Here is a 19,508-nt window from a genome sequence, read left to right as displayed (position 1 = left end):
TAGTTATGTTTTTATACCTTGTTCAGGAGTATTTTATATAAAAACAAGAACCCACGTAGACAAGTTTGCGTTATGTTTAATTAAAGAATTTGTATTTTGCCATAATATTATGAGCACTCATCTCTAGAAAACGGCTGCTAATCGAATTTAAATTCAAATTTATACGATGGTTATGATTATGATTAAAATTTAAATTTGAGTGCGTTACGAAAGTAATTAATGATGTAATGATCTATTCAATGTCCATATCGTCTAAGCGTCCGCGAACACGATTCTTGCGCTTGTGTTTCTTAGTGGGCGGCGGCAGGAAACTCTCCAAAAATTCAATGGTATTCATAATGGTTTCCGAACTAACGTTTCCAATGTAGTTCTTGTCGAAGTAGACGACCGGCACAGGTGGCTCCGTTGAGAGGAGCAACTTGTCGCAGTTGCAGCGCTGTCCCTGAATTTTGGCATCCAGCGTTTCTACTTCCGAATCTGTGGTATTTGATTTGTCTGGCAATAGATATATAAATAGGTCAATCCATTTCTTTACTCTTCAATAAGCTGCAACACACCGAATAGAGGACGAAAGCACTCCTTGACCTGTATCCACTTGGTGCAAAACTGTTTGATGATACTGTCGTTCTGATTGAAAAAACTGCGCGCCGCATTGTCAACTCGGTACTTCATGAATCCCGGCACATACGGCCATTTTCCTTTCGCTGCGTAAAAGCAAATGATGTCTAGAAAATAGAAAATGTAAGAATGTGTTATTTTACAAACATTAAAAAAACCTTTAAAATGATTCACGAGAAAAAAATAAATGTTATAAAGGTTTAAAGACTATCAAGCATATTTATTTATTTGTAGCATACTCTTAGGCTTAGAAGGTATTTTTTTTTATTACTTTATGTATTAAGGCATACCGGGAAATCTTGGAGCCCCTTTGTGTCCTTCTTTTCTAATAATTCAGCCCATTTGGGCGCACCGGCTAACTATAGTTAGCTTTTTCTATTTTACAATGATTTTACTACAATTACATTAAGATAAGCGTCAGCCGAAAATTGATTTTCGGTTTTTTTGCGATTTAAATATCAGTATTTTGATCAGAACATTCTTTTTTTCAAATTTTTTCTAGTTTTGATGAAGATTTTTGGATTTTGGCCAAAAATTGATTTTCTGTTTTTTTGCGATTTAAATATCAGTTTTTTGCTCACAACATTCGAAATATTGGTCCAAATATGGAATGTCATATCTCGTTGAAATCGTAATTAAATTTCCAATCAAACTGTGTTTACCAAAAAAAAATAATTTTTTATTCAAATTTTTTCCAATTTTTGATGATGATTTTTGGATTTTGGCCGAAAAATGATTTTCTGTTTTTTTGCGAATTAAATATCAGTATTTTGATCAGAACTTTCGAAATATTGGTCCAAATATGAAATGTCATATCTCGTTGAATTCATAATTAAATTTCCAATCGAACTGTGTTTACCAAACAAAATGAATTTTTTTTTCAAATTTTTTTCCAATTTTTGATGATGATTTTTGGATTTTCGCCGAAAATTGATTTTCTGTTTTTTTGCGATTTAAATATCAGTATTTTGATCAGAACATTCGAAATATTGGTCCAAATATGGAATGTCATATCTCGTTGAATTCGTAATTAAATTTCCAATCAAATTGTGTTTACCAAAATAAATAAATTTTTTTTCAACTTTTTTTCCAATTTTTGATGATGATTTTTGGATTTTGTCCGAAAATTGATTTTCTGTTTTTTTGCGATTTAAATATCAGTATTTTGATCAGAACATTCGAAATATTGGTCCAAATATGGAATGTCATATCTCGTTGAATTCGTAATTAAAATTCCAATCGAACTGTGTTTACCAAAAAAAATGATTTTTTTTTTCAATATTTTCCAATGTTTGATGATAATTTTTGGATTTTGGCCGAAAATTGATTTTCTGTTTTTTTGCGATTTAAATATCAGTATTTTGATCAGAACATTCGAAATATGGGTCCAAATATGGAATGTCATATCTCGTTGAATTCGTAATTAAAATTCCAATCGAACTGTGTTTACCAAAATAAATAAATTTGTTTTCAAATTGTTTTCCAATTTTTGATGATGATTTTTGGATTTTGGCCGAAAATTGATTTTCTGTTTTTTTGCGATTTAAATATCAGTATTTTGATCAGAACATTCGAAATATTGGTCCAAATATGAAATGTCATATCTTGTTGAATTCGTAATTAAATTTCCAATCGAACTGTGTTTACCAAAAAAAATTTATTTTTTATCAAATTTTTTCCAATTTTTGTGATGATTTTTGGATTTTGGCCGAAAATTGATTTTCTGTTTTTTTTTGCGATTTAAATATCAGTATTATGATCAGAACATTCGAAATATTGGTCCAAATATGAAATGTCATATCTCGTTGAATTCGTAATTAAATTTCCAATGAAACTGTGTTTACCAAAAAAAATTAATTTTTTTTCAAATTTTTTCCAATTTTTGATGATGATTTTGGATTTTGGCCGAAAATTGATTTTCTGTTTTTTTTGCGATTTAAATATCAGTATTTTGATCAGAACATTCATAATATTGGTCCAAATATGGAATGTCATATCTCGTTGAATTCGTAATTAAATTTCCAATCGAACTGTGTTTACCAAAAAAAATTAATTTTTTTTTCAATTTTTTTCCTATTTTTGATGATGATTTTTGGATTTTGGCCCAAAATTGATTTTCTGTTTTTTTGCGATTTAAATATCAGTATTTTGATCAGAACATTCGAAATATTGGTCCAAATATGGAATGTCATATCTCGTTGAATTCGTAATTAAATTTCCAATGAAACTGTGTTTACCAAAAAAATGTATTTTTTTTTCAAATTTTTTCCAGTTTCTGATGATGATTTTTGGATTTTGGCCGAAAATAGATTTTCTGTTTTTTTGCGATTTAAATATCAGTATTTTGATCAGAACATTCAAAATATGAAATGTCAAATCTCGTTGAATTCGTAATTAAATTTCCAATGAAACTGTGTTTACCAAAAAAAATTAATTTTTTTTTCAAATTTTTTCCAGTTTTTGATGATGATTTTTGGATTTTGGCCGAAAATTGATTTTCTGTTTTTTTTTGCGATTTAAATATCAGTATTTTGATCAGAACATTCAAAATATTGGTCCAAATATGAAATGTCAAATCTCGTTGAATTCGTAATTAAATTTCCAATGAAACTGTGTTTACCAAAAAAAATTAATTTTTTTTTCAAATTTTTTCCAGTTTTTGATGATGATTTTTGGATTTTGGCCGAAAATTGATTTTCTGTTTTTTTTGCGATTTAAATATCAGTATTTTGATCAGAACATTCGAAATATTGGTCCAAATATGGAATGTCATATCTCGTTGAATTCGTAATTAAATTTCCAATCGAACTGTGTTTACCAAAAAAAATTAATTTTTTTTTCAATTTTTTTCCTATTTTTGATGATGATTTTTGGATTTTGGCCCAAAATTGATTTTCTGTTTTTTTTCGATTTAAATATCAGTATTTTGATCAGAACATTCGAAATATTGGTCCAAATATGGAATGTCATATCTCGTTGAATTCGTAATTAAATTTCCAATGAAACTGTGTTTACCAAAAAAATTTATTTTTTTTTCAAATTTTTTCCAGTTTCTGATGATGATTTTTGGATTTTGGCCGAAAATAGATTTTCTGTTTTTTTGCGATTTAAATATCAGTATTTTGATCAGAACATTCAAAATATGAAATGTCAAATCTCGTTGAATTCGTAATTAAATTTCCAATGAAACTGTGTTTACCAAAAAAAATTAATTTTTTTTTCAAATTTTTTCCAGTTTTTGATGATGATTTTTGGATTTTGGCCGAAAATTGATTTTCTGTTTTTTTTGCGATTTAAATATCAGTATTTTGATCAGAACATTCAAAATATTGGTCCAAATATGAAATGTCAAATCTCGTTGAATTCGTAATTAAATTTCCAATGAAACTGTGTTTACCAAAAAAAATTAATTTTTTTTTCAAATTTTTTCCAGTTTTTGATGATGATTTTTGGATTTTGGCCGAAAATTGATTTTCTGTTTTTTTTGCGATTTAAATATCAGTATTTTGATCAGAACATTCGAAATATTGGTCCAAATATGGAATGTCATATCTCGTTGAATTCGTAATTAAATTTCCAATCGAACTGTGTTTACCAAAAAAAATGTTTTTTTTTTCCAAATTTTTTCCAATTTTTGATGATGATTTTTGGATTTTGGCCGAAAATTGATTTTCTGTTTTTTTGCGATTTAAATATCAGTATTTTGATCAGAACATTCGAAATATTGGTCCAAATATGGAATGTCATATCTCGTTGAATTCGTAATTAAATTTCCAATCAAACTGTGTTTACCAAAATAAAATATTTTTTTTTTAAATTTTTTCCAATTTTTGATGATGATTTTTGGATGTTGGCCAAAAATTGATTTTCTGTTTTTTTGCGATTTAAATATCAGTATTTTGATCACAACATTCGAAATAGTGGTCCAAATATGGAATGTCATATCTCGATAAATTCATAATTAAATTTCCAATCAAACTGTGCTTACAACAAAAAATGCATTTTTTTTTTTTAATTTTTTCCAATTTTTGATGATGATTTTTGGATTTGGTCCGAAAATCGATTTTCTGTTTTTTTGCGATTTAAAAATCAGTATTTTGATCAGAACATTCGAAATATGGGTCCAAATATGAAATGTCATATCTCGATAAATTCATAATTAAATTTCCAATCAAACTGTGCTTACAACAAAAAATGCATTTTTTTTTTTTAATTTTTTCCAATTTTTGATGATGATTTTTGGATTTGGTCCGAAAATCGATTTTCTGTTTTTTTGCGATTTAAAAAGCAGTATTTTGATCAGAACATTCGAAATATGGGTCCAAATATGGAATGTCATATCTCGATAAATTCATAATTAAATTTCCAATCAAACTGTGCTTACAAAAAAAAAGGATTTTTTTTTTTAATTTTTTCCAATTTTTGATGATGATTTTTGGATTTGGTCCGAAAATTGATTTTCTGTTTTTTTGCGATTTAAAATGCAGTATTTTGATCAGAACATTCGAAATATGGGTCCAAATATGGAATGTCATATCTCGTTAAATTCGTAATTAAATTTCCAATCAAACTGTGCTTACAAAAAAAAATGCATTTTTTTTAAAATTTTTTCCAATTTTTGATGATGATTTTTGAATTTTGTCCGAAAATTGATTTTCTGTTTTTTTGCGATTTAAATATCCGTATCTTGATCAGAACATTCGAATTAGTGGTCCAAATATGGAATGCCATATCTCGATAAATTCGTAATTAAATTTCCAATCAAACTGTGCTTACAAAAAAAATGCATTTTTTTTTTAAATTTTTTCCAATTTTTGATGATGATTTTTGGATTTGGTCCGAAAATTGATTTTCTGTTTTTTTGCGATTTAAATATCCGTGTTTTGATCAGAACATTCGAAATATGGGTCCAAATATGGAATGCCATATCTCGTTAAATTCGTAATTAAATTTCCAATCAAACTGTGCTTACAACAAAAAATGCATTTTTTTTTTTTAATTTTTTCCAATTTTTGATGATGATTTTTGGATTTGGTCCGAAAATTGATTTTCTGTTTTTTTGCGATTTAAATATCCGTGTTTTGATCAGAACATTCGAAATATGGGTCCAAATATGGAATGTCATATCTCGTTAAATTCGTAATTAAATTTCCAATCGAACTGTGCTTACAAAAAAAAATGCATTTTTTTTTAAATTTTTTCCAATTTTTGATGATGATTTTTGAATTTTGTCCGAAAATTGATTTTCTGTTTTTTTGCGATTTAAATATCCGTATCTTGATCAGAACATTCGAATTAGTGGTCCAAATATGGAATGTCATATCTCGATAAATTCGTAATTAAATTTCCAATCAAACTGTGCTTACAAAAAAAAAAAAATTTTTTTTTTAATTTTTTCCAATTTTTGATGATGATTTTTGGATTTTGTCCGAAAATCGATTTTCTGTTTTTTTGCGATTTAAAAAGCAGTATTTTGATCAGAACATTCGAAATATGGGTCCAAATATGGAATGTCATATCTCGTTAAATTCGTAATTAAATTTCCAATCGAACTGTGCTTACAAAAAAAAATGCATTTTTTTTTTAATTTTTTCCAATTTTTGATGATGATTTTTGGATTTTGTCCGAAAATCGATTTTCTGTTTTTTTGCGATTTAAAAAGCAGTATTTTGATCAGAACATTCGAAATATGGGTCCAAATATGGAATGTCATATCTCGTTAAATTCGTAATTAAATTTCCAATCAAACTGTGCTTACAAAAAAAAATGCATTTTTTTTTTAATTTTTTCCAATTTTTGATGATGATTTTTGGATTTTGTCCGAAAATCGATTTTCTGTTTTTTTGCGATTTAAATATCCGTATTTTGATCAGAACATTCGAAATATGGGTCCAAATATGGAATGTCATATCTCGTTAAATTCGTAATTAAATTTCCAATCAAACTGTGCTTACAAAAAAAAATGCATTTTTTTTTAAATTTTTTCCAATTTTTGATGATGATTTTTGAATTTGGTCCGAAAATTGATTTTCTGTTTTTTTGCGATTTAAATATCCGTATCTTGATCAGAACATTCGAATTAGTGGTCCAAATATGGAATGCCATATCTCGATAAATTCGTAATTAAATTTCCAATCAAACTGTGCTTACAAAAAAAAATGCATTTTTTTTTTTAATTTTTTCCAATTTTTGATGATGATTTTTGGATTTGGTCCGAAAATTGATTTTCTGTTTTTTTGCGATTTAAAAAGCAGTATTTTGATCAGAACATTCGAAATATGGGTCCAAATATAAAATGTCATATCTCGTTAAATTCGTAATTAAATTTCCAATCGAACTGTGCTTACAAAAAAAAATGCATTTTTTTTTAAATTTTTTCCAATTTTTGATGATGATTTTTGAATTTTGTCCGAAAATTGATTTTCTGTTTTTTTGCGATTTAAATATCCGTATCTTGATCAGAACATTCGAATTAGTGGTCCAAATATGGAATGTCATATCTCGATAAATTCGTAATTAAATTTCCAATCAAACTGTGCTTACAAAAAAAAAATAATTTTTTTTTTAATTTTTTCCAATTTTTGATGATGATTTTTGGATTTTGTCCGAAAATCGATTTTCTGTTTTTTTGCGATTTAAAAAGCAGTATTTTGATCAGAACATTCGAAATATGGGTCCAAATATGGAATGTCATATCTCGTTAAATTCGTAACTAAATTTCCAATCGAACTGTGCTTACAAAAAAAAATGCATTTTTTTTTTAATTTTTTCCAATTTTTGATGATGATTTTTGGATTGTGTCCGAAAATCGATTTTCTGTTTTTTTGCGATTTAAAAAGCAGTATTTTGATCAGAACATTCGAAATATGGGTCCAAATATGGAATGTCATATCTCGTTAAATTCGTAATTAAATTTCCAATCAAACTGTGCTTACAAAAAAAAATGCATTTTTTTTTTTAATTTTTTCCAATTTTTGATGATGATTTTTGAATTTTGTCCGAAAATCGATTTTCTGTTTTTTTGCGATTTAAATATCCGTATTTTGATCAGAACATTCGAAATATGGGTCCAAATATGGAATGTCATATCTCGTTAAATTCGTAATTAAATTTCCAATCAAACTGTGCTTACAAAAAAAAATGCATTTTTTTTTAAATTTTTTCCAATTTTTGATGATGATTTTTGAATTTGGTCCGAAAATTGATTTTCTGTTTTTTTGCGATTTAAATATCCGTATCTTGATCAGAACATTCGAATTAGTGGTCCAAATATGGAATGCCATATCTCGATAAATTCGTAATTAAATTTCCAATCAAACTGTGCTTACAAAAAAAATGCATTTTTTTTTTTAATTTTTTCCAATTTTTGATGATGATTTTTGGATTTGGTCCGAAAATTGATTTTCTGTTTTTTTGCGATTTAAAAAGCAGTATTTTGATCAGAACATTCGAAATATGGGTCCAAATATAAAATGTCATATCTCGTTAAATTCGTAATTAAATTTCCAATCGAACTGTGCTTACAAAAAAAAATGCATTTTTTTTTAAATTTTTTCCAATTTTTGATGATGATTTTTGAATTTTGTCCGAAAATTGATTTTCTGTTTTTTTGCGATTTAAATATCCGTATCTTGATCAGAACATTCGAATTAGTGGTCCAAATATGGAATGTCATATCTCGATAAATTCGTAATTAAATTTCCAATCAAACTGTGCTTACAAAAAAAAAATAATTTTTTTTTTAATTTTTTCCAATTTTTGATGATGATTTTTGGATTTTGTCCGAAAATCGATTTTCTGTTTTTTTGCGATTTAACTATTTAAATAAACCGCTTTTCAAATTGTTCGTCACAAAATGAAAAGATTTCATTTTATTTGCTCCGCATACTACCCCCAAAAGCAGGCTATTCTTACTGAGCAACAGTTGCGTTGAGTCATTTTTCGAGGGCGCATACTTATAATTCCCAACTGTTTCTGGTCGTTTGCTCATGGAGACCCAGTTAGTTTTTCGTTTAAAGTTATCGCTTCTCGGCCTTATGGCTAAGATCAAAGTGTAGTATCTGTTCTTATCAGCTTAACATCTGATAGTTCCTCCATTGGAGGACAACAAATGTTAAACTGATTTTTGGAATCAGACGGAGTGCTAGGAGCTTGCTCCACCTCTGTCGCGGGTTGGCCCGGTATTGCAGTACCGCCGGGATTCGGCCCAACTGAATAATAAATCTAAACATCTTATAGTAAACTGAATTACTCTACTCGTTGAATACGTAATTAAATTCAAAATCAAACTGTTAAAAAAAAAAATTTAATTTCTTTTCAACTTTTTTGGATTTTGTCCGAAAATCGATTTTCTGTTTTTTTGCGATTTAAATATCCGTATCTTGATCAGAACATTCGAATTAGTGGTCCAAATATGGAATGTCATATCTCGTTAAATTCGTAATTTAATTTCCAATCGAACTGTGCTTACAAAAAAAAATGCTTTTTTTTTTAAATTTTTTCCAATTTTTGATGATGATTTTTGGATTTTGTCCGAAAATCGATTTTCTGTTTTTTTGCGATTTAAAAAGCAGTATTTTGATCAGAACATTCGAAATATGGGTCCAAATATGGAATGTCATATCTCATTAAATTCGTAACTAAATTTCCAATCGAACTGTGCTTACAAAAAAAAATGCTTTTTTTTTTTAATTTTTTCCAATTTTTGATGATGATTTTTGGATTTTGTCCGAAAATCGATTTTCTGTTTTTTTGCGATTTAAATATCCGTATTTTGATCAGAACATTCGAAATATGGGTCCAAATATGGAATGTCATATCTCGTTAAATTCGTAATTAAATTTCCAATCGAACTGTGCTTACAAAAAAAAAATGCTTTTTTTTTTTAATTTTTTACAATTTTTGATGATGATGTTTGGATTTTGTCCGAAAATCGATTTTCTGTTTTTTTGCGATTTAAAAAGCAGTATTTTGATCAGAACATTCGAAATATGGAATGTCATATCTCGTTAAATTCGTAATTAAGTTTCCAATCAAACTGTGCTTACAAAAAAAAAATGCTTTTTTTGTCCGAAAATCGATTTTCTGTTTTTTTGCGATTTAAAAAGCAGTATTTTGATCAGAACATTCGAAATATGGGTCCAAATATGGAATGTCATATCTCGTTAAATTCGTAATTAAGTTTCCAATCAAACTGTGCTTACAGAAAAAAAATGCTTTTTTTTTTAATTTTTTCCAATTTTTGATGATGATTTTTGGATTTTTTCCGAAAATCGATTTTCTGTTTTTTTGCGATTTAAATATCCGTATTTTGATCAGAACATTCGAAATATGGGTCCAAATATGGAATGTCATATCTCGTTAAATTCGTAATTAAATTTCCAATCAAACTGTGCTTACAAAAAAAAAATGCTTTTTTTTTTTAATTTTTTCCAATTTTTGATGATGATTTTTGGATTTTGTCCGAAAATCGATTTTCTGTTTTTTTGCGATTTAAAAAGCAGTATTTTGATCAGAACATTCGAAATATGGGTCCAAATATGGAATGTCATATCTCGTTAAATTCGTAACTAAATTTCCAATCGAACTGTGCTTACAAAAAAAAATGCATTTTTTTTTTAATTTTTTCCAATTTTTGATGATGATTTTTGGATTTTGTCCGAAAATCGATTTTCTGTTTTTTTGCGATTTAAAAAGCAGTATTTTGATCAGAACATTCGAAATATGGGTCCAAATATGGAATGTCATATCTCGTTAAATTCGTAATTAAATTTCCAATCAAACTGTGCTTACAAAAAAAAATGCATTTTTTTTTTTAATTTTTTCCAATTTTTGATGATGATTTTTGGATTTTGTCCGAAAATCGATTTTCCGTTTTTTTGCGATTTAAATATCCGTATTTTGATCAGAACCTTCGAAATATGGGTCCAAATATGGAATGTCATATCTCGTTAAATTCGTAATTTAATTTCCAATCGAACTGTGCTTACAAAAAAAAATGCATTTTTTTTTAATTTTTTCCAATTTTTGATGATGATTTTTGGATTTTGTCCGAAAATCGATTTTCTGTTTTTTTGCGATTTAAAAAGCAGTATTTTGATCAGAACATTCGAAATATGGGTCCAAATATGGAATGTCATATCTCGTTAAATTCGTAATTAAATTTCCAATCAAACTGTTCTTAAAAAAAAAAAATGCATTTTTTTTTTAATTTTTTCCAATTTTTGATGATGATTTTTGGATTTTGTCCGAAAATCGATTTTCCGTTTTTTTGCGATTTAAATATCAGTATTTTGATCAGAACATTCGAAATATGGGTCCAAATATGGAATGTCATATCTCGTTAAATTCGTAACTAAATTTCCAATCGAACTGTGCTTACAAAAAAAAATGCATTTTTTTTTTAGTTTTTTCCAATTTTTGATGATGATTTTTAAATTTTGTCCGAAAATCGATTTTCTGTTTTTTTGCGATTTAAAAAGCAGTATTTTGATCAGAACATTCGAAATATGGGTCCAAATATGGAATGTCATATCTCGTTAAGTTCGTAATTAAATTTCCAATCAAACTGTGCTTACAAAAAAAAATGCATTTTTTTTTTAATTTTTTCCAATTTTTGATGATGATTTTTGGATTTTGTCCGAAAATCGATTTTCTGTTTTTTTGCGATTTAAAAAGCAGTATTTTGATCAGAACATTCGAAATATGGGTCCAAATATGGAATGTCATATCTCGTTAAATTTGTAATTAAATTTCCAATCGAACTGTGCTTACAAAAAAAAATGCATTTTTTGTTAATTTTTTCCAATTTTTGATGATGATTTTTGGATTTTGTCCGAAAGTTGATTTTCTGTTTTTTTGCGATTTAAAAAGCAGTATTTTGATGAGAACATTCGAAATATGGGTCCAAATATGGAATGTCATATCTCGTTAAATTCGTAATTAAATTTCCAATCAAACTGTGCTTACAAAAAAAAATGCATTTTTTTTTTAATTTTTTCCAATTTTTGATGACGATTTTTGGATTTTGTCCGAAAATCGATTTTCAGTTTTTTTGCGATTTAAATATCCGTATTTTGATCAGAACATTCGAAATATGGGTCCAAATATGGAATGTCATATCTCGTTAAATTCGTAATTTAATTTCCAATCAAACTGTGCTTACAAAAAAAAAAAGAATTTTTTTTTAATTTTTTCCAATTTTTGATGATGATTTTTGGATTTTGTCCGAAAATCGATTTTCTGTTTTTTTGCGATTTAAAAAGCAGTATTTTGATCAGAACATTCGAAATATGGGTCCAAATATGGAATGTCATATCTTGTTAAATTCGTAATTAAATTTCCAATCAAACTGTGCTTACAAAAAAAAATTCATTTTTTTTTTGAATTTTTTCCAATTTTTGATGATGATTTTTGGATTTTGTCCGAAAATCGATTTTCCGTTTTTTTGCGATTTAAATATCCGTATTTTGATCAGAACATTCGAAATATGGGTCCAAATATGGAATGTCATATCTCGTTAAATTCGTAATTAAATTTCCAATCAAACTGTGCTTACAAAAAAAAAATGCTTTTTTTGTCCGAAAATCGATTTTCTGTTTTTTTGCGATTTAAAAAGCAGTATTTTGATCAGAACATTCGAAATATGGGTCCAAATATGGAATGTCATATCTCGTTAAATTCGTAATTAAGTTTCCAATCAAACTGTGCTTACAGAAAAAAAATGCTTTTTTTTTAATTTTTTCCAATTTTTGATGATGATTTTTGGATTTTTTCCGAAAATCGATTTTCTGTTTTTTTGCGATTTAAATATCCGTATTTTGATCAGAACATTCGAAATATGGGTCCAAATATGGAATGTCATATCTCGTTAAATTCGTAATTAAATTTCCAATCAAACTGTGCTTACAAAAAAAATGCATTTTTTTTTTAATTTTTTCCAATTTTTGATGACGATTTTTGGATTTTGTCCGAAAATCGATTTTCAGTTTTTTTGCGATTTAAATATCCGTATTTTGATCAGAACATTCGAAATATGGGTCCAAATATGGAATGTCATATCTCGTTAAATTCGTAATTTAATTTCCAATCAAACTGTGCTTACAAAAAAAAAAGAATTTTTTTTTAATTTTTTCCAATTTTTGATGATGATTTTTGGATTTTGTCCGAAAATCGATTTTCTGTTTTTTTGCGATTTAAAAAGCAGTATTTTGATCAGAACATTCGAAATATGGGTCCAAATATGGAATGTCATATCTTGTTAAATTCGTAATTAAATTTCCAATCAAACTGTGCTTACAAAAAAAATTCATTTTTTTTTTGAATTTTTTCCAATTTTTGATGATGATTTTTGGATTTTGTCCGAAAATCGATTTTCCGTTTTTTTGCGATTTAAATATCCGTATTTTGATCAGAACATTCGAAATATGGGTCCAAATATGGAATGTCATATCTCGTTAAATTCGTAATTAAATTTCCAATCAAACTGTGCTTACAAAAAAAAAATGCTTTTTTTGTCCGAAAATCGATTTTCTGTTTTTTTGCGATTTAAAAAGCAGTATTTTGATCAGAACATTCGAAATATGGGTCCAAATATGGAATGTCATATCTCGTTAAATTCGTAATTAAGTTTCCAATCAAACTGTGCTTACAGAAAAAAAATGCTTTTTTTTTTAATTTTTTCCAATTTTTGATGATGATTTTTGGATTTTTTCCGAAAATCGATTTTCTGTTTTTTTGCGATTTAAATATCCGTATTTTGATCAGAACATTCGAAATATGGGTCCAAATATGGAATGTCATATCTCGTTAAATTCGTAATTAAATTTCCAATCAAACTGTGCTTACAAAAAAAAATGCATTTTTTTTTTAATTTTTTCCAATTTTTGATGACGATTTTTGGATTTTGTCCGAAAATCGATTTTCAGTTTTTTTGCGATTTAAATATCCGTATTTTGATCAGAACATTCGAAATATGGGTCCAAATATGGAATGTCATATCTCGTTAAATTCGTAATTTAATTTCCAATCAAACTGTGCTTACAAAAAAAAAAAGAATTTTTTTTTAATTTTTTCCAATTTTTGATGATGATTTTTGGATTTTGTCCGAAAATCGATTTTCTGTTTTTTTGCGATTTAAAAAGCAGTATTTTGATCAGAACATTCGAAATATGGGTCCAAATATGGAATGTCATATCTTGTTAAATTCGTAATTAAATTTCCAATCAAACTGTGCTTACAAAAAAAAATTCATTTTTTTTTTGAATTTTTTCCAATTTTTGATGATGATTTTTGGATTTTGTCCGAAAATCGATTTTCCGTTTTTTTGCGATTTAAATATCCGTATTTTGATCAGAACATTCAAAATATGGGTCCAAATATGGAATGTCATATCTCGTTAAATTCGTAATTAAATTTCCAATCAAACTGTGCTTACAAAAAAAAAATGCTTTTTTTGTCCGAAAATCGATTTTCTGTTGTTTTGCGATTTAAAAAGCAGTATTTTGATCAGAACATTCGAAATATGGGTCCAAATATGGAATGTCATATCTCGTTAAATTCGTAATTAAGTTTCCAATCAAACTGTGCTTACAGAAAAAAAATGTTTTTTTTTTTAATTTTTTCCAATTTTTGATGATGATTTTTGGATTTTTTCCGAAAATCGATTTTCTGTTTTTTTGCGATTTAAATATCCGTATTTTGATCAGAACATTCGAAATATGGGTCCAAATATGGAATGTCATATCTCGTTAAATTCGTAATTAAATTTCCAATCAAACTGTGCTTACAAAAAAAAAATGCTTTTTTTTTTAATTTTTTCCAATTTTTGATGATGATTTTTGGATTTTGTCCGAAAATCGATTTTCTGTTTTTTTGCGATTTAAATATCCGTATTTTGATCAGAACATTCGAAATATGGGTCCAAATATGGAATGTCATATCTCGTTAAATTTGTAATTTAATTTCCAATCGAACTGTGCTTACAAAAAAAAAATGCATTTTTTGTTAATTTTTTCCAATTTTTGATGATGATTTTTGGATTTTGTCCGAAAATTGATTTTCTGTTTTTTTGCGATTTAAAAAGCAGTATTTTGATGAGAACATTCGAAATATGGGTCCAAATATGGAATGTCATATCTCGTTAAATTCGTAATTAAATTTCCAATCAAACTGTGCTTACAAAAAAAAATGCATTTTTTTTTTAATTTTTTCCAATTTTTGATGACGATTTTTGGATTTTGTCCGAAAATCGATTTTCCGTTTTTTTGCGATTTAAATATCCGTATTTTGATCAGAACATTCGAAATATGGGTCCAAATATGGAATGTCATATCTCGTTAAATTCGTAATTTAATTTCCAATCAAACTGTGCTTACAAAAAAAAAAAGAATTTTTTTTTAATTTTTTCCAATTTTTGATGATGATTTTTGGATTTTGTCCGAAAATCGATTTTCTGTTTTTTTGCGATTTAAAAAGCAGTATTTTGATCAGAACATTCGAAATATGGAATGTCATATCTCGTTAAATTCGTAATTAAATTTCCAATCAAACTGTGCTTACAAAAAAAAATGCATTTTTTTTTTGAATTTTTTCCAATTTTTGATGATGATTTTTGGATTTTGTCCGAAAATCGATTTTCCGTTTTTTTGCGATTTAAATATCCGTATTTTGATCAGAACATTCGAAATATGGGTCCAAATATGGAATGTCATATCTCGTTAAATTCGCAATTAAATTTCCAATCGAACTGTGCTTACAAAAAAAAAATGCTTTTTTTTTTTTAATTTTTTACAATTTTTGATGATGATGTTTGGATTTTGTCCGAAAATCGATTTTCTGTTTTTTTGCGATTTAAAAAGCAGTATTTTGATCAGAACATTCGAAATATGGGTCCAAATATGGAATGTCATATCTCGTTAAATTCGTAATTAAGTTTCCAATCAAACTGTGCTTACAGAAAAAAAATGCTTTTTTTTTTAATTTTTTCCAATTTTTGATGATGATTTTTGGATTTTTTCCGAAAATCGATTTTCTGTTTTTTTGCGATTTAAATATCCGTATTTTGATCAGAACATTCGAAATATGGGTCCAAATATGGAATGTCATATTTCGTTAAATTTGTAATTTAATTTCCAATCGAACTGTGCTTACAAAAAAAAATGCATTTTTTGTTAATTTTTTTCCAATTTTTGATGATAATTTTTGGATTTTGTCCGAAAATAGATTTTCTGTTTTTTTGCGATTTAAATATCAGTATTTTGATCAGAACATTCGAAATATTATTCCAAATATGGAATATCATATCTCGTCGAATTCGTAATTAAATTTCCAATCAAACTGTGCTTACAAAAAAAAATGATTTTTTTTTTAATTTTTTCCAATTTTTGATGATGATTTTTGGATTTTGTCCGAAAATCGATTTTCTGTTTTTTTGCGATTTAAAAAGCAGTATTTTGATCAGAACATTCGAAATATGGGTCCAAATATGGAATGTCATATCTTGTTAAATTCGTAATTAAATTTCCAATCAAACTGTGCTTACAAAAAAAATGCATTTTTTTGTTGAATTTTTTCCAATTTTTGATGATGATTTTTGGATTTTGTCCGAAAATCGATTTTCCGTTTTTTTGCGATTTAAATATCCGTATTTTGATCAGAACATTCGAAATATGGGTCCAAATATGGAATGTCATATCTCGTTAAATTCGTAATTTAATTTCCAATCGAACTGTGCTTACAAAAAAAAATGCATTTTTTTTTTAATTTTTTCCAATTTTTGATGATGATTTTTGGATTTTGTCCGAAAATCGATTTTCTGTTTTTTTGCGATTTAAATATCCGTATTTTGATCAGAACATTCGAAATATGGGTCCAGATATGGAATGTCATATCTCGTTAAATTCGTAATTAAATTTCCAATCGAACTGTGCTTACAAAAAAAAATGCATTTTTTTTTTAATTTTTTCCAATTTTTGATGATGATTTTTGGATTTTGTCCGAAAATCGATTTTCTGTTTTTTTGCGATTTAAATATCCGTATTTTGATCAGAACATTCGAAATATGGGTCCAAATATGGAATGTCATATCTCGTTAAATTCGTAATTAAATTTCCAATCAAACTGTGCTTACAGAAAAAAAAATGCTTTTTTTTTAAATTTTTTCCAATTTTTGATGATGATTTTTGGATTTTGTCCGAAAATTGATTTTCTGTTTTTTTGCGATTTAAATATCAGTATTTTGATTAGAAAATTCGAAATATTGGTCCAAATATGGAATGTCATATCTCGTCGAATTCGTAATTAAATTTCCAATCGAACTGTGTTTATCAAAAAAAATTATTTTTTTTTCAAATTTTTTCCAATTTTTGATGATGATTTTTGGATTTTGGCCGAAAATTGATTTTCTGTTTTTTTGCGATTTAAAAAGCAGTATTTTGATCAGAACATTCGAAATATGGGTCCAAATATGGAATGTCATATCTCGTTAAATTCGTAATTAAATTTCCAATCGAACTGTGCTTACAAAAAAAAATGCATTTTTTTTTTAATTTTTTCCAATTTTTGATGATGATTTTTGGATTTTGTCCGAAAATCGATTTTCTGTTTTTTTGCGATTTAAATATCAGTATTTTGATCAGAACATTCGAAATATTATTCCAAATATGGAATGTCATATCTCGTTGAATTCGTAATTAAATTTGCAATCGAACTGTGTTTACCAAAAAAAATCCATTTTTTTTCAATTTGTTTCCAATTTTTGATGATGATTTTTGGATTTTGGCTCAAAATTGATTTTCTGTTTTTTTGCGATTTAAATATCAGTATTTTGATCAGAACATTCGAAATATTATTCCAAATATGGAATATCATATCTCGTCGAATTCGTAATTAAATTTCCAATCGAACTGTGTTTACCAAAAAAAATTATTTTTTTTTTCAAATTTGTTCCAATTTTTGATGATGATTTTTCGATTTTGGCCGAAAATTGATTTCTGTTTTTTTGCGATTTAAATTCAGTATTTTGATCAGAATATTCGAAATATTGGTCCAAATATAAAATGCCATATCTCGTTGAATTCATAATTAAATTTCCAATCAAACTGTGTTTACCAAAAAAAATTAATTTTTTTTCAAATTTTTTTCCAATTTTTGATGATGATGTTTGGATTTTGGCCCAAAATTGATATTCTGTTTTTTTGCGATTTAAATTCAGTATTTTGATCAGAACATTCGAAATATTATTCCAAATATGGAATGTCATATCTCGTTGAATTCGTAATTAAATTTCCAATCAAAATGTGTTTACCCAAAAAAATTAATTTTTTTGTAAAATTTTTTCCAATTTTTGATGATGATTTTTGGATTTTGGCCGAAAATTGATTTTGTTTTTTTTTGCGATTTAAATATCAGTATTTTGATCAGAACATTCGAAATATTGGTCCAAATATGAAATGTCATATCTCATTGAAATCGTAATTAAATTTCCAATCAAACTGTGTTTACCAAAAAAAAATAATTTTTTTTTCAAATTTTTTCCAATTTTTGATGATGGTTTTTGGATTTTGGCCGAAAATTGATTTCCTGTTTTTTTTCGATTTAAAAAGCAGTATTTTGATGAGAACATTCGAAATAGTGGTCCAAATATGGAATGTCATATCTCGATGAATTCATAATTAAATTTCCAATCGAACTGTGTTTACCAAAAAAAATTATTTTTTTTTTTTAATTTTTTCCAATTTTTGATGATGATTTTTGGATTTTGGCCGAAAATGGATTTTCTGATTTTTTGCGATTTAAATATCAGTATTTTGATCAGAATATTCGAAATATTGGTCCATATATGGAATGCCATATCTCGTTGAATTCGTATTTAAATTTGTTTAAAAATATCCTTTGAAAAATATGTAAAATTTGTTCGAAATACAGAGAATTCGATCTAGAAACTTTCTGGTTAAGTCTGGAAAAATATATCCCATTACTAGATAGGTTGCTCAACTCACAGGGCACATGGAAGAGGTGAAGAAAGGTGCGCTGATGCTCCAGACTGGAGATGAGATGAATGCCACTGGACCGTCGATTGGCCAGGACCTTTCTACCGGCAAAGGGAATCTCATCCACGCGGACGCTCTTCAGATAGGCCTCGCCCATTGTGCATAGAAAGATGACAAAAAATAGGGGCAGAATGCGGAGAGCGATTTTCCGACGCAGTTCCATGGTCGAACTTTCCACTTCCCAGTAATAAATGCGACTGACGAATGTCCTGCAGGAGTTGTCAGACACCTGAGTGATTTCACTGTGCTCTATTGATTTTAATTGTGCTCGAGGCTGACACAAATCCAGGCACTCGGGATACATTGCATGTGCTAACCCAATTTGCTAGCCACAACAGGTTCATTGCACTTTCGCCTTATAGCAAACATACATGTTGAAATTATCATACGAATTCTAAACATCAAAATGAAGTCACAGGAAATGCAGTATGCAAATAGGGTATCATTAGCTAATATGTATATTACTCAATATAGACGAGATAATCACAAGTTACCTGGGCACAAGTCACTTGATCTATGAATAATCAATCCACTTGCCATTGCAATCCATCTAAGCGAGGAAGAACTACTGAACTATTACGAACTCATTTCTCATTGCCACCACGCGGCGTATACTTAATTTGCGAAACCTGCTTTTATGGCACGCTTTTCCCCTCACACATTTTTAGAATGCCGTAATATAGATATAGCCCACGTGTTGCAAATTCATTTTATGGCTTATCAAGTTTGGCACACTAGGAAATAGGAAAGCGAGGCAAATTACCAGACAATTATTAAAGGTATTTTCTAGAATTATGTAACTATTAGGCCTAAAGAAACTAAGTAATATTCATATCCAAA

The 19,508-nt window shown here is 27.5% G+C and overlaps 1 protein-coding gene and 1 non-coding gene across 2 annotated transcripts; one reads left to right on the top strand and one right to left on the bottom strand.

Annotated features, from left to right (window-relative positions):
• Positions 1 to 139: 139 nt before the first annotated feature.
• LOC122614266 lies at positions 140 to 19,223 on the bottom strand. The gene is made up of 4 exons (XM_043788803.1): positions 19,163 to 19,223; positions 18,618 to 19,062; positions 558 to 725; positions 140 to 495 (listed from the first exon to the last, which is right to left on the bottom strand). Exons 2-4 carry the CDS (start codon positions 18,970 to 18,972, stop codon positions 233 to 235), a joined length of 786 nt encoding a protein of 261 aa, XP_043644738.1. The 5' UTR covers positions 18,973 to 19,062; positions 19,163 to 19,223; the 3' UTR covers positions 140 to 232.
• LOC122615371 lies at positions 8,639 to 8,833 on the top strand. Its single transcript, XR_006325823.1, has one exon. It is a non-coding gene; the product is annotated as a U2 spliceosomal RNA (small nuclear RNA).
• Positions 19,224 to 19,508: the final 285 nt, after the last annotated feature.

Source organism: Drosophila teissieri, chromosome 2R, assembly GCF_016746235.2.
Source record: "Drosophila teissieri strain GT53w chromosome 2R, Prin_Dtei_1.1, whole genome shotgun sequence".
Classification (NCBI taxonomy): domain Eukaryota; kingdom Metazoa; phylum Arthropoda; class Insecta; order Diptera; family Drosophilidae; genus Drosophila; species Drosophila teissieri.
The sequence above is the reverse complement of the archived record's forward strand: the minus strand, read 5'-3'. Positions and strand labels throughout refer to the sequence as shown.